At 46.4% G+C, this 26,756-nt stretch overlaps 1 protein-coding gene across 1 annotated transcript; it reads right to left on the minus strand.

The window, feature by feature from the left end:
* Window positions 1-26,756, minus strand: LOC111232211 (midnolin-like). Its single transcript, XM_022759618.1, has 8 exons — window positions 26,485-26,756; window positions 23,931-24,159; window positions 22,074-22,161; window positions 21,835-21,897; window positions 10,669-11,223; window positions 9,235-9,358; window positions 8,636-8,959; window positions 1-1,478 (listed from the first exon to the last, which is right to left on the minus strand). Exons 1-8 carry the CDS (start codon window positions 26,558-26,560, stop codon window positions 1,216-1,218), a joined length of 1,722 nt encoding a protein of 573 aa, XP_022615339.1. The 5' UTR covers window positions 26,561-26,756; the 3' UTR covers window positions 1-1,215.

Consider the following 26,756-nt stretch of genomic DNA (forward strand, 5'->3'; position numbering starts at 1 on the left):
CCTTTTGCCAATTGTCACATTTATGTACACAAACTAAAACAAACCCTCAACAAGTCCATTCAGGTCTGTAAGACGTGAGGCGGGCTGGATGAAAATTGTCTTTCCGTATCATTTGTTGTGGCTAGACGACTATAATTCATGAATGAGCTAATGAATGATTGAATGGATGTATCTGTCGGTAGTCAAGGACTTGACTAAAGCCACAGAGGGCTGCTGTTTTTTGAAAACAGCAGATAGGAAGAGAAATAAAAATAGATTTTTTTCCATATACATTTTAAAGATTTTAAAATCCTCTAAAGCACTTTCTGTTAATATTAATTCATTTTGTTTATTCATTAATCATTCCTATCGATACCCTATGCCACTGAGGTTGATATCAATACTTCCATATTCATTTTTTATTCTATTTCAGGCCCCACCTCCTCCTTCTTCTTGCACACATTGACCAGCTGTTATAAATCAAGAAAATGTGCAAATCAACTACTTTGAACTGTTTTATGAAAACCTGAATGCTTTGTGAACAATGCTACATATTTTTTGTTTATAAAATATAATAATATGTTTCAAAATGGAAAACAGAAAAAAGTTTAACCACCCCGTAACAGGTAAAAACTGGACTCTGGTTGGTGAGTTTTGAGATCGATAAGAATGCCCGTTGGAATAATCCATAGTTCGGCAGTTCTGCCTTTCTTGTGATTAGGAAACACTGAGGCCTCTGGTGCTCCTGTCCTCTTAATAAGTCCAGTGTGGATCTCTTCATTGCTGTCCAGAGTGCGCTTAAAAAACAAATCTTAGAAAAAAAAAAAATCTGAAAATACCACCACCACCACCACCCACTGAATTCTGCTATGCTCAAGTTCAGGTATGGTCTCTGTGATCACACCTTAAAAAAGTCTTGTACACTGTTAAGTCCGGTTGTTGCCTGTCCAAATCCAAGCATGACAAGAAAGTTCTGTTGCTATTGTTGCCGTTTTTCACAAGGTCAACTGTGAAGGACAGAATGGGATTAAAGTCTGCAGGGAGCCTTTTTTTATTTTCATGTGACGGACGCCAGTCACTAGAAACAACTCTGATTTCCTCTTTGCACAACACATCTTTGAACAGTTCTGTGTCCCCTCCTGCATATCCACTCCCTCAAAATGTATCTTTAAGTAAATCCCAAGCAATGCTTTGCACATCTTTGAATCTATGCCCAGGCATGAGGGATCAGACGGTTCAAGCCATGACGAACTCAGACTTCAAATCAGCCTTGACATCAGGTTTCCACACTGAATCGTCAAAGTCCAGGTCCAGGGAGCCCTCGCTGGACATGCTGCTGTTGCTGTTGCTGCGTCCGGCCTTGCGGTTGGGGAGCCACTGGTAAGGAGCGCGCTGGTCCCTCCTAGCCTTCCTGCGCAGACGCTTCTGCTGCATCAACAGCTGCAGGCGTTCCACCTTACAGCGGGTTGCACGGTTCTCGGTCTGACGCAGACGGTCACCTGGGCAAAGGACGAGGGAGGAGAGTTGGTCAGTGAGGCATTTCTGTTTGCATGAGGACTGGTTTACTTACAGTTAACAGAATTTACACTAACAGGTTTGAGAAGGATGTCAATATGTGTGTGTGTGTGTGTGTGTCTGTGTTTAGCAGTTAGCAGATAAGGCCCCACAGCCTTGATGAGAAAGCCAAGACATGCTAGGATCATTCCCTTGGCTCTGACATACACATACACACACACACTAACACACACACACACACACCATGCACACAATGTAACTCTGCAATCTGGTGCTTAACCTCCCCCACTGAGCATCATTAGCCCCCTCAGTGCTATTTCATCCCCTTATCGCTGAGTGGGGAGACCTTCTTCAACCTGAATCTCCTTGAGAACCAATAGCAAGGCCAAAAACACACAGACGACACTGTGTGTCAGCTGCCTGTGGTATCTGCACATATAATTGCAGATGACATGCCTCGGTGACTGCGTATGCTACTAAGTGCATTTCTAGCTGTTGATGTGCCTATAGGAGAATCCTGTCTCGAGGGAGAGGCTTTGCATCGCACTGTGAATGCTTTCCTACAGTGACCGAGTCAAGCCTAATTCCATTTATACGTATATTCAGGAGCTTGGAAGGAAGGGAAAGCAACCGCAATCTATTAGCCAGCTCCATTAGTATCTGTCTGGGAATTAAATAATTAAATAATGGGCTAGAATGTCAATAAACCGAAGCACAGTGGCCATCTCTGCCTCTGCTGCACAGCACAACGCACACACACGCACACACACACACACTGAAATCCACATTCGAGTACATCATGTATTCACACAAAAACCCATACACAATATGTTCACGCATGCACGTACGTATATGCACACACATACACACAGCTGCACACAAGTGTGCGCTCACAGGTGCATGCACACACACACACAGCAACAGCAGCAACAACCGCAGTAGCTTTTAACGTGGATCGATGGCAAATTAAAAAGACCTATTGATTAAACCTTAGCTCTAGTGCAGCCATCCATCTCGGGCCCAGGACAACGCTATTGGCTTTCAATAGAAAATGCAAGCGAATGGAAATTGTAAGCAGAGAGAGAGACAGGGAGAGATTGGGTTTTTTCCTTCTATTTTTTTTCTTTATTATGGCTGTAGCTTCCTACTCTCAGCTCATTGACCCAACACCCCCCACCACCACCTCCACCCCTTTCCACCCCTCACACACAGACACAGAGGACCCTCCTCCCTCCTCTAGCTCTTGCCCCATGTCTCCCTAGAGACAGCTAGGTGGGGCAGTGTGAAGAAGGGGAAGCAGGAGGGAATAGGAGGGGGTGGGTTGTGGTGGTGTGGGTTAAGGAATTCCTCCCCCAGGGAGGGGGGGGGGGGGGGGGGGGGGTAGAGAAAAGGACGGAGGAACATGGAAGAGGGTAAAGGATCAGCCGTAGGTGGCAGTTTTCCAAATCGATCGTGCCCTCCTCTGCTCTTCCCCCCATCGGAATGAATTCCGGACTCTGTGTGGGCCTAATTTACCTCTTTCCCTCATTTGCTTATCGGATCGAGCAGCGCAGAGCCTTTTCTCCCGCTATAAATATTCACCATTGTTTGGCAGTGCATACTAAAGAACTAAACTGCCGTCGAGTAGCTTTGATGCTTCTTTTTCAGAACAGAAAGGATGTGAACACTGGCACTGAGTTAGCAGGAAAGAATACTTCTTCATGTTACACTCAGCCACAAAGACAGACTGGGGTTTTTCCACTTCCTGCCAATATGCTCTGTCCTGATACACATGTATGAGTGTGCATCCAGATGCTGTGTGTGCTGTGTGTGAGGGCAGCATGTCATCTCCAGAGAAAAGGGGGTATACCAGAGGGGGGTTCTCCTACATTAGAGCCATTGTTCCACTGCCTCAGCTCCATGTGACATCCATATACGCTGCCGTAAGGCTTTGTTCCCCCTCCAGTCCTCCCTCTTCCCCTTATTCCCCTGTTCTGACTAGCCAAAAGCGAAACCGCCCATCGGCTGTGTCGAAATATGGCTGTACACAATGAAATGGCACAAAGCCAACACATGCCTACATACAAGATCTGTTTGGTCTGGTGCAATATGTCCTTAGAGTCTCTCAGTTTAAATTCTTTCTTTATTTCATCAGTGTAGTCTCTCAGTCATGATCCTGTTTTCCAACCAGTGCAAAGACAACTTGGCATTATATGAGAACAAATGCACACACACATACATACACACATGCACGCACACACCCACACACACACACACACACACACAGACACACACAGCATAAAGGGCAGTTTGGTGGTGCTGTAGGAGGTCTTGGCCTTTGGCTTGGCAAGAGCTCTGGGAATGTGCTTGGAGCTACACCAAAATTGGTGTGTATGTGTGTGTGCCTGTGTGTGTGTGTGGCCATTCATCAGCGTCACTACCGGAGCCCTGGGCGACTGGGCCGGACACAGCTGGCCACAGGGATCTCCAGACTATGTTTATGACAGTAGGGCTATTATTAGGGCTGGCTTAGAAGGACTGAATATACACACAGCACACACACACACACACACATACTCAGATACACAAGGGCTGGCCCAGAGCCTGGCTGCAGAGACTAGGGTTTGACGTGAGCACAATAACCTTGGAGGACCCAGAGAGAGGTGGGTAAGAGACATAGGAAATGAATGAGAGCGAGAGAGAAACGATGCTCAGATGCAAACCTAATTTACACAGTAAAGAAATGATTTAGCAACAATGGGTCTTTCCTTAGAAACGCACAGTGGAAGATATCAAACAGAAGACAGGTCAAGGGCACAAGGAGGAAGGAAACGCCAGTCTCCGTTTCCTTCTCTCTCCTCTAACCACCCCCCCGGCCTGCCAGTCACACCAGCACTCAATCCAGAGCAGCGCATTTTTCCATCTCCAAACTCTCCTCTCTGAAGACTTTGACACAGGCCCTGTAAATACACAGAGCACTGCAGAGAAAGCCAGAGAAAAACAGACAGAGCGAGAGATAGAGAGAGAGAGAGAAAGAAGGGGTGATCTATGAATAATCGATGCGTCAGTCAGTTTTCCTTGCCTCTGAGCCCAGCCCAGCAACACAGCAAGGACTGAGATAGGGAGTGCACGGGGAGGAAGGGTGGGAGGAGTGGGTGGAGGAGGAGAGGCAGAGGATGGAGGTAGAGAAAAAGGGAGGAGGGCTGCAGTGTGCAGGACGCAGGGGGAGATTAAAGGAGCTTCTCCTTTTATTGATTGTATAAAGATTGGCCTTCATTTGCAGTTGTCTTAGTGCTGTTGTTTGTTTGTTTGCCTTGATAAGTCTTGTGATCTTGCAGAGAGAACATTGTGTTTGCTCAGCATCCAGGGAACCAGGGGAAAGAGGGAGGGGTGGAGAGAGAGAGAGAGAGAGAGAGAGAGAGAGAGAGAGAAAGAAGAGGAAGAAAGAAAATCACATTGCAGCAAAGTCAGCCTCAGTTTCCTCCAATATTACTGTATTTCTGAATGAATATGTAACAATAATCACTGTAGTATTCAAAATTGTGGCTATAACAGTGAGTCAGGAGCTTGGACTATTTTAGTAAACCAAATCAATATGTCTTGGTATAGTTTTCAAAATATTATTATATGGGAGGATTAGGCACGATAACACTGAATTATTTGTCTAGCACCACTTTATTCTATTCCAACTGTCAACATGTGAACAGGTTCAAAATTTCCCTATAGTATTATGATATTTTACAAATTAGACACCAAGCGACCACTGAACATGAAGCGTGTCACAATTATTTCTTTAATTGGCTGGTTGGAGGCTACAACGGATGGATCTAACTCTGTGTCCGAGAACAGTTTGGCTACAAAACTGGGAAACCTGACCTATGTTGCTCTTTGCTCCACCTCTAAAAAAAAAAATAAACCAACTTATCAGACACAAACTGAAGCAGCCAATCAAACCAGAGCTAATATGAGCATTTGACAGCCAGTGAAAGGGCATTGACAGCCCTGCAGGGACACAAGCTCTTCAATGACTTTTAGACTTCATTTGCATTCTCGCTCTCTCTCTCTCTCTTGCTCTCCTTGTCGACAATGAAAGGGCACCTGATGTGCTTGACTGGCTTTGCTAGATAGCGCTGCGCTGTGCTGTATCGCTGGGGCATTTGTTGAGTTACCGGAGTACGTGCGTCACACCAAACCTCTGTGTGTGACGGGAGAAGAGTAAGGCCTACCAGTGGATAATGTGCGGTGCCTCAGCCAAGCAGGTCAGGGCTTAAATACAGGGCTTGGTAAGGTTAAGTGTGTAGGATCTTTCTCTGCGTCTCTCTCCCTGTCTCCCTCACCATCCCTCCTCCTTTGGCTTGCCCAGTCCCAGCCAGCACGAAGCTAACATGACCTGACAAATCGAAAGGGGACAGGAGGGGGTGAAGGGATGCGGAAGGGACACAAGAGAGGAAGGGGGTGCTGGAGAAGCTTTCAGAGCTAACTTTGCCCCTGTTTTGCCCCTCTGTGTGTGCCTGTGTTGAACTAAGGCAGCTGCAGTGGGAGTGGGACTAAAAGGCAGCCCTATAATCCCATAGCCCTCCCCTCATCTACCCCACAATGGCTCAGCCTGGTGCCCTGTATGTAGCCCCTGTCCCTGGCCCCTGCACAATGGGTTCGGCTGGGCAGGGGGCTAGAGGGCTGGAGGGGGGTGTTGGGGAGGTCCACCCTACTCAGTAAAGGAATTTTGCTAACAATCAGCCTGCCAGGCCATCCCAAAGCCTTCCTGTTCAAATCCAACACGGGTCCTGGGCTGACAAATCCCCACACTCAGCAATACTATACAGCAAAGCCATGAAACCAAGCTAGTCACCCAAGCCTTTAACCAGGCATTTATGGCTGAGTGTGTGTGTGTGTGTATATGCGTGTGTGTGTGTGTGTGTGTGTGTGTGTGTGCGCGCACATGTGTGTATATTCAAGCTTTTTATTTACGCTTGTCTTCTCCCCCTCGCACATGAACTTGCAGTGGAAAGGGTAAAGGCTCTCAGGAGACAGCCAAGCTATGTGACATTTTCAAGAGGCTGTCTCAACCTGTGTTTGACTGCACACACACATTCAGGCAGATGGGAAGCTCAGGTTATTCCTGTAGCTGAATGAAGGCAGGTTTCTGTGAAGCAGAGTTAAGCCGCGGTGTTAAGTCCAGTAAGTCTTCCATCAGGTGTCGGCTGATAAGACTGCCTGAGAGCGCTTAGTCATCGGCTTCTTTAGGACACCATGTGGAACAGGATACAAATAGGCACGCAGCCTCTGTCCACAAAAACACACCAGCACATTCACTGTCTCAGTGTGCTGCCTGTGCTTGGTTGGGTAGGTTACCCATTCACATCACTTTCTGTAAGTGTATATTGTCAGCAGGAAGTTTGGACGGGGGCAGTAAAGTCGGAAAAGGGCATTAGACAGGCTATTCTTTCACCCATTTTTTTTTTTTTACTTCGCCCTCGGTCAATCAGTGAGTGGGCAGTTAGTAGACTGATGGACAGGATATAAACACCCATATGATGAATGGAGGCTTAGTATTGTGGTTTTAACAGCCTCCCTCTTCCGCGTCCTCCTCCTCCCTCTTACTAGTTCACAAAGCACATTCCTTTCAGAGCTGCATTTCGGAATAAACCTATCTATTTAAAGGCCAAATGAACACAGACAACGTATTGATGCACAACACAGACATGGAAGGGGGGGAGAGGGGGGGCAGAAAGGAGTGAGATGGATTTTACAGACAAGGCTGTTTTTGGACAGCAAATGGGGGAAACAGCAGTGTGGGCTGTTGAGTACAGAAGAAGAGAGATTACAAGTGTGGGGGAAGAGGGGAAGAGCAGGGGGGGAGGGTGTTGGTGGGGGCAGTGAAGGAAAGGTGTTCCCTGAGTTAGGAAAATATGCCTGTGTTATTCCAACTGTTCATTGAGCACTTGTAGGGGCACCCAGGGTGATGCAGAGGAATACTGGACAATCCTGGTCAATCTGTGTTCAGTTGCGACAGCTAAAAGTCGCCATTCAGCTCGCAAAACAGAGGGTCATAAAGCCAGAGTATGACAATAGAAATGTACGCTCTTGCTTTTTCAAACAAAAGAAAACATTAAACATTAATCAATGTACTCCAGGACCCTCCCCGCCAGACTATTCAACAAAACTGACTAGCAGCTGACCAAAGACTGGCTCGATTTCCTCAGCAGGAGATAAGGAGACAGTAGAGGACAATGCTGTTTCTCTCAGCACAGCCAGTCTAACCTTACAACATTGACTGAATGTTATCAGTTCTGGACATCCGTCTGACACTCAACATCCTGTGTCTCTGCAAGGAAAAGGAGGTTTTAAAACACCCACACCCAGTCCCTAAATGGTATCATCTGAACTCCAGCACCTGCCCTGACCCAGCCCTTGGGCACTGGTATGTCGAGGTTTGTCCAGCCCCAACCAGCCCCAGCCCATACATGCCCCAGCTGCAGCCATTCTTTAAGAGGTTGGTTAAACCACCCAAAGCCTAATCTAATCTAAACATAGCCCAGCCCAGGCTTGAAGGGGTAAACCTATATCCTTGGTGCACAAAAACAAAGCCAACTCTGCTGCCTGACAAGTGAAGCCTGACTGAACAGGTCTGAAGAAGCTTGTATTGCATTACTAAGGAGACCCCCCCCCCCTCCTCCTCCAGTCTTTTCCTCTTCTCCTCTGCCTCAAAACCCAAGAGAGATATTTGACTGTTTTTGTTCTTTAATCTGACTTTTCTATTCTTGCTTTGTCAGAATTTTAAAGATGAAAATAAGTGTTTCAGTAAGACAATGATGCCAAATCATCCCAACAGAACTGATAGCTAACCATGATGTGCTATGAGAATAGAAACAGAAAGACAAAGATGACAATGAATTCTTTAGCAGGTTGCAATGGAAGAGGAGAGCGCAGATAAATGACAGGCTCTAGACTGCATTCATTTCACACACACACACACACACACACACACACACACACACACACACATAGGAACACACACTCCTCCAAAGCTGTGGAAACTGCTGCAACATCTGCTTCACAAGGGCCTCGAGGGATGCACAATGTCTTAATGTGTGTATGTGAGTGTGTTTGTGTTCATGACATGCCTGCATGAGCTGAGGGAGTGTGTAGCAGAGTCACTCACCAGGGGGTTTGCACATGCGGATCTGGCTCTGGCACTGCACCAGCGGATGAAGAGTCGGCGGAGGGCTGCTAGGGCTGCCGGCAGGCACAGAGGTAGCTTTGGCAGAGAGGCCCGTCACGCCAGCGACTGGGGGCGAAGGAGGCGGGGAGGGAGATGGGGAAGTGGACGAACCACACTGGGTCTGGTAGCGAAGCTGGGTGAGGGAGGGGGGCATGCCCTGGTAGTGGCGTGTGGCACTCAGGAGGTCATTGAGGATCTGCAGGATGGTACCAATGTCTCGCCTGGGACGCCCATTGCTGTCCTGGCAGTTAGGGTGCAAAGTGCCTGAGAGGGGGAGCAAGAAAGATGAAAAGGTCTTACTATAGGTGTCTATTTAGTTTTTAACAAACAGCAGAAAAAGTCCGAATTATCTAAAGTCATTTGTAGACTCATGTGCCCACAACAGCTGATTGTGGGCATATTTTATTTTCTGGGTATTTTTTTTCTTCCTCTTTCCTTTACAATTTTTAATAAAAGAGGATTTCAGGTGGATCTCAATGTGTGAATGGTTATTGCTTAGAGCAGCAATAAATCTTTATGGCAGCTCAGTGTCCCCTCACCTGAAAAGGTCCCTGAGAAGACTCCGGGAGCATGGTTGACAAAGCTCTCAATGATGGCGCCAGGTTTACGGGAGCGTGGCGAGGGACTGGTGCCGCTGTTAGGGCTGTTGGTGCTGCAGTTAGCCTGGAGGGAAAATTTGACACATGCACAGTTAGGCTTGAAAGCATGAAAGGCTGTTTTAGGAGAATGCAACATCTGTGGTCAATCAGTGTGCGGAAGAACATTCACATCCCATACTGTGTTAACATGTACATCACATGACATTCATACATACTGTAGCATGTTGTGAGCTGTGACGTGTTGAAGTCATGTAAGCTCTGTAATGAGGATATCTCCATGAGTTCTGTAAGTGACCTTTACTTGACGGAGTTGTAACTACTATTTGCACTATGTAAGTAACCTATACAGTAAAGGCTGATGCTATAAGAAACCACAGGAAGAAGGAAACCTGAGCAATCTGCCAATTGATGACCCAAAACACCCAGGATATCTTGTTACCTCAAACCTGAGGTCGGACCAAACATGGCAGCCCTGCTACTTCACCTTAGCTTAACTTGGATCACTCAACTGACGTCTGAAAGTGAAACCCATGGTAAGATCTCTGTGTGTTAGTCTGTGTTTGTGTGTATCACCCATGTGAAAGCCTGATGAGGAATAGCCATTTCCGTTTTCTCACTGCTAAACTGGCCTGTCTTTCTGTTTTTCTTGTTGTGAACCATCCCTCCCACATAGTCCGCTGACATCTGGTTCTTATTCTCTTTCCATAGGCCGGAGCTCAGGGAGGTAGACAAAGTATAAACAGCCAATTTGGTTGGTGGAGACGAGTAAGTGTGTTTGTGAATGTGTGCGCAGCTGTTCTTAGAGTTAACCAAAGTTAAATAAATGGCTGTGAAGGTTAATGATAAATGACTGAAAACAGCGAGGTTAATGATCAGTCTTCACATGAAAAACCAACTCTGATTCATTAAATCTGCCTCTCTTTTTCTCATGCTCTTTATCTTCCCCTTAACCCCATACATCTCACTGGGCAGGATGAGGTCATACGAATGTCGTGTCCTCCTGGCTAATTGTGTGTGTTGGCCTGTTTGTATGTATTTGGGAAGCAGACTGCACTGCGATGATGACTAATTGCAATGTGCACTTTGGAAACACACACATCACATGCAAATCTTCTCCAGACCTGACTAAACCACGAGTTCACCTTCTACCCTCATGCTGCTGGGGTATCCCACTAATCTAATCAATTTAATGGAGGATGATTTAGCTGTGAGCATGTCACTCGTGTCAAACAGTCACAACCCATTCCCTCCATTTTTTATTCATGAGAGGGCTATGATGACATTAGTTATTTCTGTAAAAGTTATCTAGGACTGATGACAGCAAAAAAACAAACATAAATAATGTGAAGTACTAATAATATTTTTGAGGCTTACCTCAGGGCAGAGGACTGGGGCTACAGGGCTGGCCTGGCCGATGTCGTGGCTGGGTTGGCCTGAGGAAGGCTGGTGGTAGTGGTGATGATGATGATGGTGATGAGATGGAGAGCGGAAAAGACCTCCAGGGATGTGGGACGGGCGAGGGGAGTGTGGTGGAGGAGGAGGAGTAGGAGGGCTACAATGAGCAGAGGAGGGCGACTGGTGGTACATGGGAGGGAGCGGCTGGTGGTGCGTGGAGGGCAGGGGGAAGGAAGGGGAGCCCGGGGAGGAGGGGGAGGAAGGGACCGTATGAGGCTGGGTCAAGTGGGGGCTGGGGTGAATGTGTGGATGATGGGGGTGATGTTGGGAGTTTGGGTGAGGGTGGGGAACACGGGGCTGCCCTGTGGGCTGTCCCATTGCGGTCTCCGCGTTGCCCCGGGTGATGAGGTGTCTGTGCTGGAGCTGGGGACCCCCGGACTGCTGCGCCGCCAACTGGAGCTGGACGAACATCATGTGATCACCTACGCGCAGTGCCAGGGTGAGGGGGGAGCGGCCGGACAGGAAGTCACTGACCTGCAGGCAGAAAAAAGAAAACAACGTTGAGTTGATTAATTTCATTATGATTTTACAGAAAAAGTCTCCAGCACAGCTTCGCCAAATGACAATGTCACACATTTATTGGTGCAATGGCACTTCCAAACTTAGTCTGCATCAAACCCTTTCAAAAAGAGAGACTGCCCCATGAATATTGACTTCCTGCTTTGTAAATGGACAGTCTGCACCATGGACAGCAGTGAAAATACACACAACAGTGCTTTGAGCTCCCCTCTCATAGAGACACGGACACGCCACATTAGCCCATCATGCAATCAATCACCATTCTGTAACACTGGCCTATTTACTTCTGTTGGGGAGCGGTGGATGTGGAGACCTATTGGAAAACACACACACACAAATAGAACCCACTCTTGCTGGCTTCCCACTGCCCCTCAGTCCATTCTTAGTCAGCAGTGTCATTTAGCACAGAGACAAAGGCCACCCTTCTGTCTGGCCCGGGGCCTGAAAAATCAGTCCCACGTCCAGGAAATACACCCCGCCTGCCTCTCAAACACAGAATGGCCGATTGTCCGTGGGTCCGCGGCGGATCTGGAAGGGCTGCCCATTTTTGGAGCTCTGGCAATGGCTGACAGAAGCCAAGTGTGGAGGCCTCCACTGACCCACCCATGGCCCGGATGGACACACAAATACACACAGGATAGCGGAGTTGTCACGACTTGGCTGGGGGATTCACACTAAACAACAAAAGTTCTCTTGTCCCCCTCCTGCGAGCCTGCGTCTCTCTTGCTGTGTATTGCCACTCACTGCTGAAGAGCGTGCATGTGTGTGTGTGTGTGTGTGTGTGTGTGTGTGTGTGTGTATCTTCTTGGAAGAGTCATTCGAGGGTCAGAAAGCTTCTTTGGGCCATGAGGACTCAGCAGTAATGACGTCTCAGGTTCTCCCCAAATAGAAGCAAACAGAAACAAACAGCACTGGCAAATACAAAGTGACGCCTCTGTCCAAAAAGGTTTCAGCAACCTCTACTGCATGTGTGCTTTCAGTCCCAAGAGAAGCACAGAAGGAGGGAGGGAGGGGGAAACAGGAAGACAGAAGGAGCACCAAAAAGCTACTTGAGGGGAAGAGAGAACACAAAGAGGACGGGAGATGGACAGAAAGACTAATGACAAAGCAGAGAAAACAAGTAATAGAGACATACATACAAAGACAGCAAAAGAGATCAGAGGTCTCACTCCCTGCAGACCCTGCAGCCTTTGGAGTGTGCTTCTGAGATGGTGGCCTGTAGTTAACCCTGTGAATCACCAGGCTCTGCCCTCCATCACTTCTCTCCCTTTTCTTCTGCTTATTTATTTCTCTATCGACCGCTGACTCTCTGTTGCCAGGGTGACCTTTGCACATTGATATTGACATGGTGTGGAAAAGAGGATGGAGGGAGAAGAGAGGCAGGTGAAAGGACGAGGGGGTTGGGATGATCTGATGGCTGCATTTCAACATGTAAATAATCAACAGCTAAGACAGCAAAAAAATCAGCATACAGGCAGCTGCAGGATAAACAGAAACTTAGCCTTTTCATAGTGTAAACTCTGTCACTAATGGCTTGTTGATACAGTCCACACCCGCCATGATTACCCCATCGTGGTAAGACAATAAACTCAGCAGGCCCAAGGCAGGGTGTGAAACGAGGAGGGGAACAGGGGCAGGGTGTTACGTGAGAGTGCTCTAGGAAACTCCGCATACAAAAGGTCACCTGATAGACAAGATGTGTGTGTGTGTGTGTGTGAGTGTGTGTGAGTGTGTGTGTGTCAGTTTGAGGCCTTGGGGGGAGGCAGAATCCCAAAGAGGGTGGGGGGAGTGAGAGAGAGAAAGGAGAAAAGGAGGGGGAGGAGACGCTGACTGTGCCTGTGACTGACAGCTGTCAAGAGAATGAGTCGACAGTTTGCCAACCAACACCACACACACACACACACACACACACAAACGGACGCGCACACAAAAGTGAGAGGCCCCGAGGGAGACCATCAACCCAGTGTTTAGTCAGAGGGAGGGAAGAGGATTGTGGGGGAAACAGCCTCAGGAAGTGAGTGTCTGTTTGTCTATGGTACAGTTCAGACCTCCTCGCCTTCATCCAGATATATCCAGACTGTGTGAGCATCAAGCTGAGACAGGTTACAGTTCACACCTGGCATCAGAGTCTGTCTCGGGTGACTACTTGTGACCAGATTGTCATAGTCGTTTGAGAAGTGCAAATCAACTGTTACTTATGTGCAGTCTCTAAATGCTGTGCACACCGGGCTACATATGTTCAATTGTGCATTTTGAGAGCAGTCAAGGCTCTGTTTTATATCCACTTCCTATGAAGGGATCATCCATGATGCAATTTAATGTCAAGGATTTACAGGGCCACTCTGTTTTTCTGTGTGTATGTGTGTGTGCAGGCAAATGAGAGAGAAAGTGAGAGAAAAAAGGACGACAGTGAGTGACAGCAGGAGAAACAGAGAGGAGGCTTGATTACCCTTATAATGACTAGTGTGGATTATTCAAAACCACCAAGATGAAATTCATGTACTCCTACTGAGCTTCCAACACCACATGGCAGGCATCAAATTAGCCTGCACGAGAGGCAAGCTCTCTCCCTCACGCTTCTTTTTTTTTTTTTTCTTCTTCTTCTTTTCCCTCCTCCAGTCGATTTTTGTCACTCCTGGTCTCGAAGTCTCAGTCGTTGACTCACAAAGTCAATTTGGAGGTTGCTCACACAGGCCCCGCTTAGTCTCACATACATGAGAGCTAAAAATGCGTGGAGATCTCCTCTCTAACTATGCGAGTGACTCATATGGGGTCTCCGTACATACACACACCACCCACCACAACTTCATCTTTAGGCAAGAAATTAAAAGGCCACAAACCCACATAAACACAGACATCTAATTTGCAGGGAAAATGACAGGGAACATCTCAACTACTATAATCTGATAGGTCACTTTCCTTGCCCTCAGTAGATAAACAAAAGGAGCCAAAGTAAACCTTCAGGTGTGGAATTCAGCTCCTCCAAATGAAGAGCTGCATCATTTTCAACTGACATGCTATTTTCCTGACACTCCTGAACACCCAGAAAAGGAGAGTGAACAGCTTGTGTAGCTGGGAGCCGGGAGCTGTGGAGTGGAACACCTGAAATAGGGCCCGTTTCCTGAGGGAGAGGAGGAGGCGGAGGGTGATACCGTGCGGCCTGCCTGCCTGCCTGCCTGCCAGAGGCTAGATTGGCGAGAGTGATCGTGTAACAACAAGCCTCTTCCAGACGGACAGAGACTGTGAGAGAAACAAGGGGAGGGAGTGTGTTAGAGAGTACGTGTATGTGTGCGTGTGTGTAGGGGGGAAGGGGTTCTCTAGTGCTGGAGAGCTGGCTAGCGAATGATTCCCAGAGGTCTCAGCTAGCAGCTCAGCTCCAGTCCAAACATGCCTGTCTGCTCTCAGGAGCACAGCCAAGACAGCCAATGTGGCTGGCTACCACTGACGTCAGGACAAACACCAGATAGAGCTTTCTGGAACATCACAGGCAAACAAAAGAGAGCTTCTAGGCTTGTCTTTAAGTCTGCAACCCTCCTCCTCTTCCTCCAGTTTTTCCACCTTGCTCCTCGGAGCGCACTTGACAAATTCCGATCCTTTACAAAAGCAACTTATGGCTGTCTGTGGTGGTTTGTTATGAGAGACGCAAGACAAGGAGAGTGGAGGGCCCCACTTTTGTTGTGTTAAGGCAGACAGAGAGAAACCAGCCCTTCATTGTTCTCTTTCTGATGCAGTAGCAGTGGTATGCAAAGAGAGGAGGAGCTCATGCCTGAGGAACAAGGTGTGTGTTTGCTGAAAACAACATACGTAGGTGATTACACTCAACAGAAACCGCATGGGCACAATGTCATAGCAGAGTCTATTCAGAGACACACAGGTGTTGGTAAAGAGCTCTTGCACTTAATTGCATTCGCCACTCCTCTTTAGCAACTGACCCCACAGCCAGTGCCAACCGACCATTTTGTTTTAGTTGTCGGTGTCCAGGAGGTGGTATTTTGTTGAGCAGGAGGCTTTGGTTGCTATGCAGTGATGGGGGAGAATTTGATAAGGGGCGGCAGGGGGAGGAGGGGTTGGAGAAAAGATGGAGGAAAAGGGGGGGAGGATGGCATGAGAGAGGGAGAGAGCAAGGGATGGTGAGGGGGGAGGGAGGATGGGGGATGCGGGCGATGGGGGTAGGGTGTCAGAGTGGTGGTGGTGGTGGTGGTGGGTGATGAAATATTCAGTGAGAGTGTGCCTCTGGCTCCTTCCTTCTTTTTTTTTTTTCTTTCGACATCTCTGGCTGACAGTTTTATTTATTGGGGTCCCTGTGGTTCAAGGAACTCATTTGCAGTCGTTCTTCCTTTGCACACTAAGCGAACTAAGGGAGGGAGATAAGAAGTGAGGGAGGAAGAAGAGAGAGGCTGAGAGACTGAGGGAGGGTGAGAGGGACAGGGAGGGAAAGATAGAGCGTGCTGGCAGCACTGAGCTGACATTCATGAACAACTGAGCAGCTTTGTGCCAGAGAAAAGAGGATAGAGGATTGGAGGGCGGGACAGGAGGGTGGAGAGAGGGAAGGCGTGAGAGGAGGAAGCCGTTTCCTCCAGCCATATTTTGGTTCCAGTGCTGCTCACCTGTCGAACCGCTAGGTGAAATGTACTGTTCAAAAAGCTGCTTATTAACCCGCCTATCGACCTAGATGTTTTGATCGCACCAGGACACTATTGACAGTCTCTGTGCAGACACACACCAGCTAAAGATGCAATAACAGGCTCTCAAAAGAGAGAAGAGAAAAAAATCAATGACTTGGATCATGCCCCAAATCCTAAAAGGCAGCCGGGGGGCTTTTCAAAAGGCCCCATTAGAAAGATAGGCGTCTGTAATACTGCCTGATAAGAAACAGAGGGGGCTGAAAGGAGCAAGAGAGGACCAGCTGGCCATCACTGAATTTGATCGGCTGAGTGAAAACAGAGATCAGAATGGCAAAGTTCAGGATGATCAGGTTCCTGCTAAAGCCACTCCTCACACTCCAACGCTGCCAACAACTGACCGGCTACATTGTGCCGATTCATATGCACATACAAGGCTCTCAACCCCCAGCCCTCATGCGTTAGATCTAATTCAAGGCAAGCAACAGCACAAAAAAAATCCTCTCTCTTACTCGTCCGCCTGCTGCTTACACTCGTCTTACATAGCATCTCATCTGTTTGAGATAAAGTGGGTACAGGTAAATGGAGAGACGGCGAGAGAGGACTGAGCTTTGTGTGACTGGTGAAGGAAAGAAGGCAGGGAGAGTGGCGATAAGGAATGGCGGCTGTGAAAGTACAAAAAAAGCTGTCTTTCCCCAGAAAACTTCCTCTTTCATCAGTATGTATTTTTTATGACCTAGAGGATCGAACTGGGTCTTTTGACCCTGCGTCTCTGTTTCAACAGCAGCATACATCTAATTGACTTCATTAGACTTGGTGGTGGCCATCAAACGTGATATTCCTGGCCTCCATCCTCCCACGCAGTAGCCCCACTAGTCACGATGCCTGCTACTTGAATCACAAAAGCCCGGTGTCGCCAGGGAATGGAAAACAATGACGGTCATGACTCAGATATGGAGAAATAAGACCCCCCCCCCCCCCCCCCCCAAGTGACCCACATGAAGACATAATTTTTTCCCAGCTTAGTGTATTGTGACAAATAACACTGTACTTCTACTTCACTCTTTATGGATTCACCATTCCAAGGACACGCGATACAGGCAAAACAAAAAAAAAACAACTTCCTTTTAGTATCTCCATTCTTCTCCTGGAAGCATGTGATATTTATGTACGAATGGGGTGTGGACAGACAACTAAGGACTGAGTCCAGGAACTCACAGGAGGGCATATTTGATATGGGTATATTCTCGTGCGTTCTCAATCTTGCTCTTCTCTCTTTTCGTACAATACACCCACACCAAGAAATACATGTGAGCAGATGCATATACACAATAGGACAATGAAATCCCCTGCAAAATCCATCTATCCCCTGATTGCCCCACAACACACCTTGATTCCCTCCACCCGTCCCAGCATTCCCCTCCCACTGTGCGTTTAAGCATCACAAAGGGGATTACACAGGTGCAAAAAAATACTGCGTGATCAGCTTATTAATGCAATTTTCAAGGCCAGGATTTACATGTGCAGGGACTGAATGGGGCCTTTAGATCAGCATTGTCTTTTATTCCATACACAATTTGATTTACACATTCAGCAACAAATTAATTTCTGTAGCTTTCATTTAAGTAACAAAAAAGCAAATTACCATTCTAAAGAACAAGGACTCCCTCTCTTAAGCTGCATGCATATAAAAAGCCTCCATTTCAATGGCAGTGAGAAGGACAGAGGGAGCTGCATGCTATAAAAAGGGGAGGATCCTCTCATATTGACCAACAGGCTGACTCAGTCATTTTTCAATTCCTTGCACTCCCAAATCCTCAATACTATTACTCTTCAATGATTTCCAGTAGTGTCAATCCTGCTGATTAACTGGCATCTAGACAAGGTGGTGGGCAGGGTGCAGGGCTGGAAAAAGAAACATATTGACCACCTGCACTGAGCTGTTTTACACACAGTCATATACGAGCACACAGATGTGCACAGGTACATAGTTCATTACATGCACACCACTCTCCAAGATCTGCCTTTTCTAGTAGAGAGCCAAAGCCTTCATCCTCTTTTGTCTTGTTTTCCCCCCTTCCATTAGACCCCCCCCCCCCGTATTTCTACATCTGTGAGTTACCCAAGCATGTGTACTCATCCTCCCCATTACCTCCAGCCTGCAGAACTTGCACACACACATCGACATGACATCTTACAGAGCGACTTGTGCTAAGCTCTCCCTTTCTTTTCTCCTCCACCTATCTGGCCCACTGTGGCACCCCCTGAGGGAGGCAGAGCAGAGGAAATGAGGTGAGGGTGACCCAGAGGTGACTCCCCACAGATTGTTAGATCCTACTAGTTTCCATCTGTCTGCTTCTAGACACAATGACAAAACTGTGCCATATCCGAGTCTGCCGTTCCTAGAAGAGGAGGAGGAGGAGGAGGAGGAGGAGGAGGAGAAGAGTGGATGAGGACAGGAGGTGCTTGCTAGCGGGAGTGAGAAAAGTAGAGCAGATACGTAACAGCGTATTCCGCGGGGACATATGGAATGGCAACACACATCCTCCTCCCAAAGCAATCTGTGTTAGTGTTCAAGGCAAAATTTGTCAATCTGCAGCCCACTGAGCCTCGGTCCAGCTGGGCCGTGCATTGATTTTGAAACCAGTATGCACTGCTGTGGCTGCACTCAGTTGGGTAGAGCTGATGCCTATGGATGTATGGCGGATGAAAGGGGATCGTGGGAGAGAGCCCAACTTAAAAAGAGTGACCCCTCAATCGTTGTTGTGTGTTTGAGGGTTTGTCAGCTGGGCAGGTTTGGTGCTCATGCTTTAAGACAGGAACAAAGAGGGGGCTGCATGGGGGAAGGGCAATGGGGGGATGGTAAGGGTGATGCCTGCCTGCCTGGTTGGCTTTTATTCTAACATCAATGTGCATCAATGAGCAAATCGTCCCTGTGTGCTGAGAGGGACATATAATCCTTCTCTTTCTGTCAAATACCAAGATCAATAGATGAGGGGCTGATGTCACTGCCTACATGTGCCCAGAAATAGTGAATATTGCTTTCATTTCCCTTTCACTGCTTGTCTTGTAAGTATACATTCATTTTACTACTAGGATCAGACATTTTCTCATTCACTGAGCAGGATCAGAAATCCTCTTAAATATATCCTTTCAATTCTGGTGTGTGTGTGTGTGTGTGTGTGTGTGTGTGTGTGTGTGTGTGTGTGTGTACGTGTACGTGTACGTGTACGTGCCCGTGCATGACTGCATAAGTAAGCTGTACACACAACCTCTATTTAGCAGACAGAATGAGAAGAGAGTGGCGCAGGCAACTGTATTTTGATGGGCTGTCAGGAGGCAGTGGCTTAATACAGCTTACATGTCATGCAAAAAAAGTCTAGTGAGATGCCAGAGGAAGAATTAAGGCAGCCAGGATTGTCCTTGCTAAAGAAGCCAGCCATCACGGTCAAACTGAGGCAGCTAGCTGGACTTGCAAACCACAGCATATTTAAATTATAGGGCCCTGGGAGAGCTGTTAAGCAGAAACAAGAGAGGGAGAAGTAGGGAAAGGAGGGAAAGGGGGAGACGGCGCACGGGGAGAAAAAAAAAAAAATCTCATTTCGATAATTGCTGGGGTTCAATTTCCATAAAATATTTCCTATCTAACTTGCTCCACAAAAGTCTGAAACAGCCGCTGGAAACTGTCATGTTCTGTCTGGCTAGTTGGCTAGCTGCTAGCTGCAGACTCCTCCAGAATTCTGATAAAGGAGAAGACATAAGGTGATATACTCAGCCCAGGCTTCCATGAATACACACACTTCCTGGGAAAACACCCAAGCTGGAAATCAGACCTGACATGACCAAAATATATGGAGGGGTGAAGAGTAATAAGAGGTCCAGGTGTTCATACCCACTTCTTCTAAGGCTACCACAGCTAACAGCCAACCCACATCCCCCCTTGGCTATTTTTGGGTGTATGGGCATATCAGTTATCGTGTCAGACACTTTTAAGAGCTAAGTGCATTGATTGATTTTTGATAGCCCCAGAGTTGAGGGGTTGGGGGTGGGGGGGATGAGGGAAAGCTTTTGTGTTCCTATTTTCTAATCTTACTCAGATCCGTAATCTCTCCGCAATCTATATCATTCCCTTCCGCTTCATGAATTATAAAGAGGAATCAATTTCTCTGGATAAAAACACACTAAAGCAGCTTTATACCTTTATTTTAACCTTTTAGCCCGATATCATTCTTGCTGTGCCCTTTATTCCTTCTAGCCCCACTGCAGGATTACGATTAACATCACAATAAATATGCATGCTACAGTAATGTACAGTGAGCAATTCTCGAGAAAAAACGCAAGCACATGACTCATAATGAACCTGAGTGTTACAGGGTTATGTGGCCAGAGAGAGACGCAAGAAGAAAGGCAGAGTGAGAAATCTTCTCTCAGTGGTTGAATTATCGCCTGCCTCTGGTGAAAATGACAGTCACTCATGGCTGCCCAGCAAAGGCGTACCACATGATGGGCAAGGCTTCCTTCCAGCCCACTACCACTGTGACATACACACACACACATACACACACAGACACACACAGACACACACACACACAGACACACACACACGCAGTCATCTGCTGTCGGTGCTACAAGAGGCATGCTGAGTTCACACACACACAACATGACCAGGATTTCCACCATAAAATTATCAGCAGGGAATGAAGCCATACCAACCATACTCCACTATCTCTGAACAGCCCACATCCTCTGAGAAAAAAAAAATTGCATTAAATTTAGAGAATCGTTCTTTGGTCAAATTCGTCTGGACGTAACCGCTGCATCGCTGACACACTTAACTCCTTACATCCGCACACATTTTCACCATCTCGTACTGTTTTGACATCATTCAGCGGCGCATCACTGATGCAGTTACGTACATCACAGTGTTACCAAACGCTACAAAAGGAAGTTGATCTGAGTCAGTCAGTCAGCTGCAGAGTGTTTCATACGTCACAGTGTTGTCTGTGTGCATTCAGCCTTATCGCCTGTCTTCTCGCTTGCACTCTCTCTGCGGCCAGCGCGGAGAACTATTTGCCTTTTTTTCTTTACTCTCACTATTGATCATTTTGGTGAGTCATGCCACACTGACTCAAAAGCACAGTGTATTTCACTAGGCCTACATAGCTGTTTCACTGTAAGTCAGGGTGTAGGCCCCACTCAGACTATACATGCCAGGCTTCCAGGAACCCTATGCTAATACTGACTGAGAAGGCTGTCATCTGATGATCCAGCACTCTGTTTATGAGTTAGTGAGACTACACTCAATCTCCATGTAGCCACAGCACACTTCCTGGAAACTTGCCTGTGCATGTGTGTGTGTGTGTGTGTGTGTGTGTGTGTGTGTGTGTGTGTGTGTGTGTGTGTAGTCTGTTAGAGCATGAAACACAGAGGGAGTGGAGAGAGATTACAGATAAAGGTATAAACAGAAACGTGGAACTAAGTGTTATGTGCTTGTCCTCTCAGCATCTCACAAATACGCCTTTCTTGTGTGGTGTTCACTCTGGCTTCCTGCAGTGGCATACATGCACATACACATACACACACACACACACACACACACACACACACACTATCACAGATGTTACTAGGATACAGGAGGGTGTTGCTGCTTATTATATCCTAACAGCTCACACTGGATGTCTAGCTTGGCTTGGCTTGCTTAAGAGGCTGAGATTAGACAAGCAAAGAGGCTTGTGCTTGTGCAGCCTGCTCATCTCATCTCATCTCTCTCTCTGTCTCTGTCATATCTGGGTGTTCTCTGTAAAGCTATAACCTCCCATATCCCCCATGCAAACACACACACAAAAGGTCCATAGCTCAGTTTAGATTACCGCCATACCGTTAGGATACTAACTTTGCTACATCCATATTATTTCAGGGTCAACACAGAGAAACTGTTTCTTACCTGAGTTTCTGTTAAGCTCTCCAAGGCTTGCATTACTGACTGTTCTGGTCTTGATGCTTGAGACTGCACAGAAAGAAAAGGGGATATTAAAAAATCAGTCATTTTCCAATTACACACATACACCAATTATCTAAAGAAATTTCTATGCAAAACTATTTATTAGTAATGCTAATAAACAGTACTTGTAATTAATATTAGGAGCCCAAACTAAAATGAAATTACAGTCAGGTGAGCCTTACCATTAATCCTGCTTCAACTGTTGGAACAAGTGTTAACTTGCTCCCATCAGAGATGCCTAGATCCTGGAGTTTGCCTGAACTTAGTCGCCTGCAGGGTTAGAGAGAACAAGATAATTAGACTGTGCTGACAATATCTTCTCTCTTCAGACACACAAACACCCTTCAGCCAGGGGGGGCAGACAGACTTCAAAACTAGTTTCGAAAAGAGCCGTGGGTGAAAAGCTCCATGAAAGAGAAGTATTGATTGGGCTGTCATATTTCAATTTCGAGTATAGTGGAGCTTGACAATTGCTCGCAGTGGATATTTGGCACCACTGCCACTTGCCTAAGTGGAGGTAAGTATTTTCTTTTGGCATTTTGAGTCATACGAATGATAAGCAGAAACTCCAAGGTGAAACCAAAACCACAGCCCTTTTAATGATTATGAGAACAGATAAACAGTACAGCCATGAACTATTGTTGACACTGCAAATCTATTGTCCTCAGTTGAAATATAGAGCGATGTGAGGGTTGTTTCTGCAATTCCAAAGAAAGTTTAGCCAAGTAATATATAATACATTTACAGGGCTTTACTATTTAATGTTTGGTGCAGAGCGGGAGTATCTGTTCCACAATGAGGAAAAGCTTTTATCTTGCAGGTCACGATGCACTAAAAACCACTCACATCCAGGTGTAGTACCTCCTATAGTCTCATGGAGATTGTTTAGGACAACCTGCTGTACAAGCATGACCCAAATCTCACCCTATGCAGCTGAACAAAGGCCCTCAGCACTGAGATACTGTAGGTCTACAGTTTGAGGAGCAGGAGGGGATTAAAAAGGGGGGTTTCAGGTTTTAAAGGATGATGTGATTTATTGGGTGATTACAATGGGTGGGGGTAGGGGGTGGGGTGGGGGGACTGAAAAACAATGCTGACTGTTTGCATATACTAAAGCCCCCCCCCCCTCGCTTTTTTGCATAACACCACCTGCACTATTGTTAGCTCATTTAACCTGGGTGTGATTGGTTTGAAAACCGACTAACACTGTAGGTTTTCCGTTTTAAATAATAAAGATTTTATAAAGGTTTAACTACTCCCTCACTCAAGCAGTTGTGTCCTAATGTGCTATTCCAGGAGCATTTTGAGAACTCAAGAAAACTGGCCAGCCGACACCTCACACCCAGAAATTCACTGAAACCATTAAGGAGTTATTCTGCTTCCAAAGATACTGTCTATTGCCATGTAACTAGACACTTAGATCCCAATCCAAGCACAGGATATATCCATCCTCCATTATACAGTAACATATTTAGGATGAGCCATATGTATGCCTGCAGTGGCACAGTAAATAAATTACAGGCTACCAAGTCTGTGTGACTGTACTCATCAATGTTTAACGTGTATGATTCACACAGCATTAGCAATTCAGTCAGGCTTCGGTATTTATAATGAAGGGGGGATGAATCAATGCAAGTCTGCAGATCGCCTTGTCAATACTGTTCCAGTGACCGGTGCGTCCCCTATGCGTAATTCCAATACCGTGGTCAGTAGTTTCCTTGAATGTATTGATGACCAAAGCAGCCAAGGTTGTGTCTGAAGCTCCCGAGAGCTCAAGCACGAATAAATACAAAGTATAGATTAAAATATATCACTGCAGGGTCGGAGAGTGAACGCACCTAAACTGGGGTTATTCACATTTTGAACTGCGGAATAGCCTATACATTATGGCTCATGGTGTCCGTCTATAGTACAAAGTCTCAAACACAGGCTGGCGTTTTAACACAAGAGCATAATTAAATGTTTACGACTCTTTTCCCGGTACAGAAAGGCACTTGCAGTGAACACATTTCAATCATGCTTATATGAGGTTTACTCACGTTTCTTTGTGTAGCAGAGCGAGTCTCTCTTTTGGTACTTTGAGTCTTTGCGATAGCCTCCTCTTCAGTCCCTCCACGGTCTCCTCCAGGGGCAGGGAAAGCTCGAATCGTGTGCCGGTGGTGGAGTGGATGTACAGATTCATGGAGGGTTCAGTCGGGACGGCCTCGCAGGACGAAGCCCCGCGACTGGTGCAGCTCCGGGCGCTGGGATGCTGGTCCATCCGATAACCTGTGGTCAGATAAGGGGGAGACAAGACGAGCAGAGCCGGGGATGAAGAGGGTGAAGAGGATGGTGAAGCGGATCCGTCCTTCGGCTACCGTCCCTTGTTCTGCTTGCAAATCAAATGCTGCATTCAGAGAGCTTTCTGTCTTTCTCTCTCTCGCTCGCTCTAGCTCTTGGTGCCTCCTTTCTCTCGCTCTCCGAGAGTCAGAATAAAACCCAATCCGTCTTCTCTCCGGTCGATATCATGAGAATATTCCCCCGGGAAAGTAAACTACATAAAGCTCTTTTTTTTCTTCGTTTGATCTTTCTCTTTAATGTTGCCCTTTCCGGTGTGCCAGCAAAAGTCTTCTTATATGCTACATAGATGTGCAAATGCCTGGCAGAGACGCAAGTATGCAGTCAGCAAAAAATGCCACGGACACTCATTTACGTAAGAGGTTACCTTTAAAACAAAACCTGCGAGGTCTAATAAAAAATAACATAAATTCCTCTTGGTGTTTTGAAAGCTTTTGCAAGCTTTAGAGGAGAAAATACACGTTCCGTAAGCTGCAAAGCCTCACACGGCTAGTAGTGAGAGGCTCTTCGCCGAGCACTCATACCCACGGCAGCTCCGGTGAAATATCGACAATGAACATTGTCACAAAGTATCCCACTTCCACCATCGATAAAATACGCCCACAGCCCCGGGGCGGTCAGACCAATCACAGGAGAGCTCCTTCAGGACGTTGCTGCTATCAGCCAATAGGAAGATGAGATCCACACCCACGTGGAGGGCAAGCGAGTTTAGGCCATTCATAATAAATTACAGCATAGAACAAAATATGTGTCCTTACCACAGTAGCCTACAGCCGTGGTTCCTTTACTGAGGTTACTTTGGAGGTCTCTTGATGATCTGAGGGGGACCCAATTAAAATGACGAATTCTTTACTTTTTCCTACCACGAACTTACTCACTATTAATCTTTTAATTTGTAATTCTGTGTATTTGAGGGCCATCTTGCTTGTGAAGTGTGCAACAGGCTTAAAATAGCATTCATCATTTAAAAAAAAAAAACTACGTAAGTTAAGAGATACAGACTGGTCTGAGATTAGTGATTCAAAGGACAGGATAATTGTAATTAATGAATGTTCTGATCCAACATCACATTAGTGAAAATAAACTTTTAACCATATCAAAGAGAGTATCAATGTTTTGATCAGGTTTCACTCTCTTACTTTACAGCAGGCTACAAATCAACACTAGTGTGGATGCAGCTATTTTAAAGACTTTATATAAAGAGCAGTTGTTACACTCTTCACTGGTAAATCTAAGTTATCAGATGGACTGTAATGCCATTAATAGTGCTGACGCCATTCTCTTTCCCCTGACCTCAGCAACATACAAGAAACCATTAAAGTGATCGGGAATAGTAGCCTATGCAAATTGCCCGCTGGTAGGGATATACTCTCCAGGAAGAAATATACCGGACAACTCACTGTCTATACAGTGTTACATGTGGCAGTAAAAGATAGCGATAGAGAATGCAGCATGTAAAGGTAAATGTTAAATATGACTTGATACATGCAAGAAGGTGCAGCTGTGACTGGTGTTGCAGAAGTTCATGTTTTCTAGTCTGAGGTAACCAAAAAATGTCATAGACAAAACAAACCAGAGAAGCTTACACACAAAGAGGGATAGATTGAGAATATACAGGCATCTGTAGCCAACACAGAGTCCACTCCTACATTTTCTTGCAACACAAGTAAGGTTTTCAGAACTAAAAAGCAGATACTCGGTCGCCACCCAGTGGCCAAGGAGGAAACTTTCACAATCAAAACTTGCAAGTGAGTCATAGTTTACTGGTGTCTAACAATGGAAGATAATTCAGTTGGGGCTTTATGACGAGAATTTATCTTTCAAAAATATGAATTCACTTGTTTATGCTTTGGGGTCTATCATAAAATGAGCTACAATACTGTTAGCATGACTGTCACTACTCCAGTATCATTTAATACGGTTGTTATTGTGCTTCTAAACAGACGACATCAGCAGCGACTTACTGTCAGCTACCAATTATAATTTACACTAACAGTGACATTCTCCTGTCGTCAATACCGGCCTTATTAAGTTAATCATGCCCACTGAATTTACATGGAAGGAGGCTCATCCAATCACTTGACAACATGCTTTTATCGATCCGTAATCGACTACATTGCTCCGATCAATGTCTTACCCACCAACGCAATATGGCCTATGTCAAACTTCTGTGGGGGCACTTAGCATCTCAGTTAATATGCTATAAAAATAAAATCCTAACAGAGTTACTTGGGCGTGATATTGAAGTGTACTTACCAATAATTGTGGCGAAAACTGTGAAGCTTCGCGCAGAAGTCTGTTGTGTTCCAGTCTGTTCCCCCAGCTTTGGCATGTAATGTAAACCCAGACCGTGATAAAAACTCTCAGATAAATAAATCCAAACTCTTCAATATCCACAAGATTTTTCTTCAGTAAATTCTCTGATGGGTCCGTGCGTGCCCAGCGCGCGGCATTACGCACCAGACCTCAGGACTGCTGGCCAATGAGGAGATGCAGTTGTGTTCTAAGTGTCCTCCGCGTGTTGTTGC

This window comes from Seriola dumerili, unplaced genomic scaffold (assembly GCF_002260705.1).
Source record: "Seriola dumerili isolate Sdu_G_001 unplaced genomic scaffold, Sdu_1.0 BDQW01000322.1, whole genome shotgun sequence".
In the NCBI taxonomy this organism is placed as follows: Eukaryota; Metazoa; Chordata; class Actinopteri; order Carangiformes; family Carangidae; genus Seriola; species Seriola dumerili.

Coding starts and splice junctions, on each gene's coding strand:
- LOC111232211 (XM_022759618.1), bottom strand. CDS start 26,560: ATGCCAAAGCTGGGGGAACAGACTGGAACACAACAGACTTCTGCGCGA. Junction 24,160..26,484: donor AGTTTTCGCCACAATTATTG/GTAAGTACACTT, acceptor ATCTGACCACAG/GTTATCGGATGGACCAGCAT. Junction 1,479..8,635: donor CCGCATGTGCAAACCCCCTG/GTGAGTGACTCT, acceptor TCCTTTGCCCAG/GTGACCGTCTGCGTCAGACC.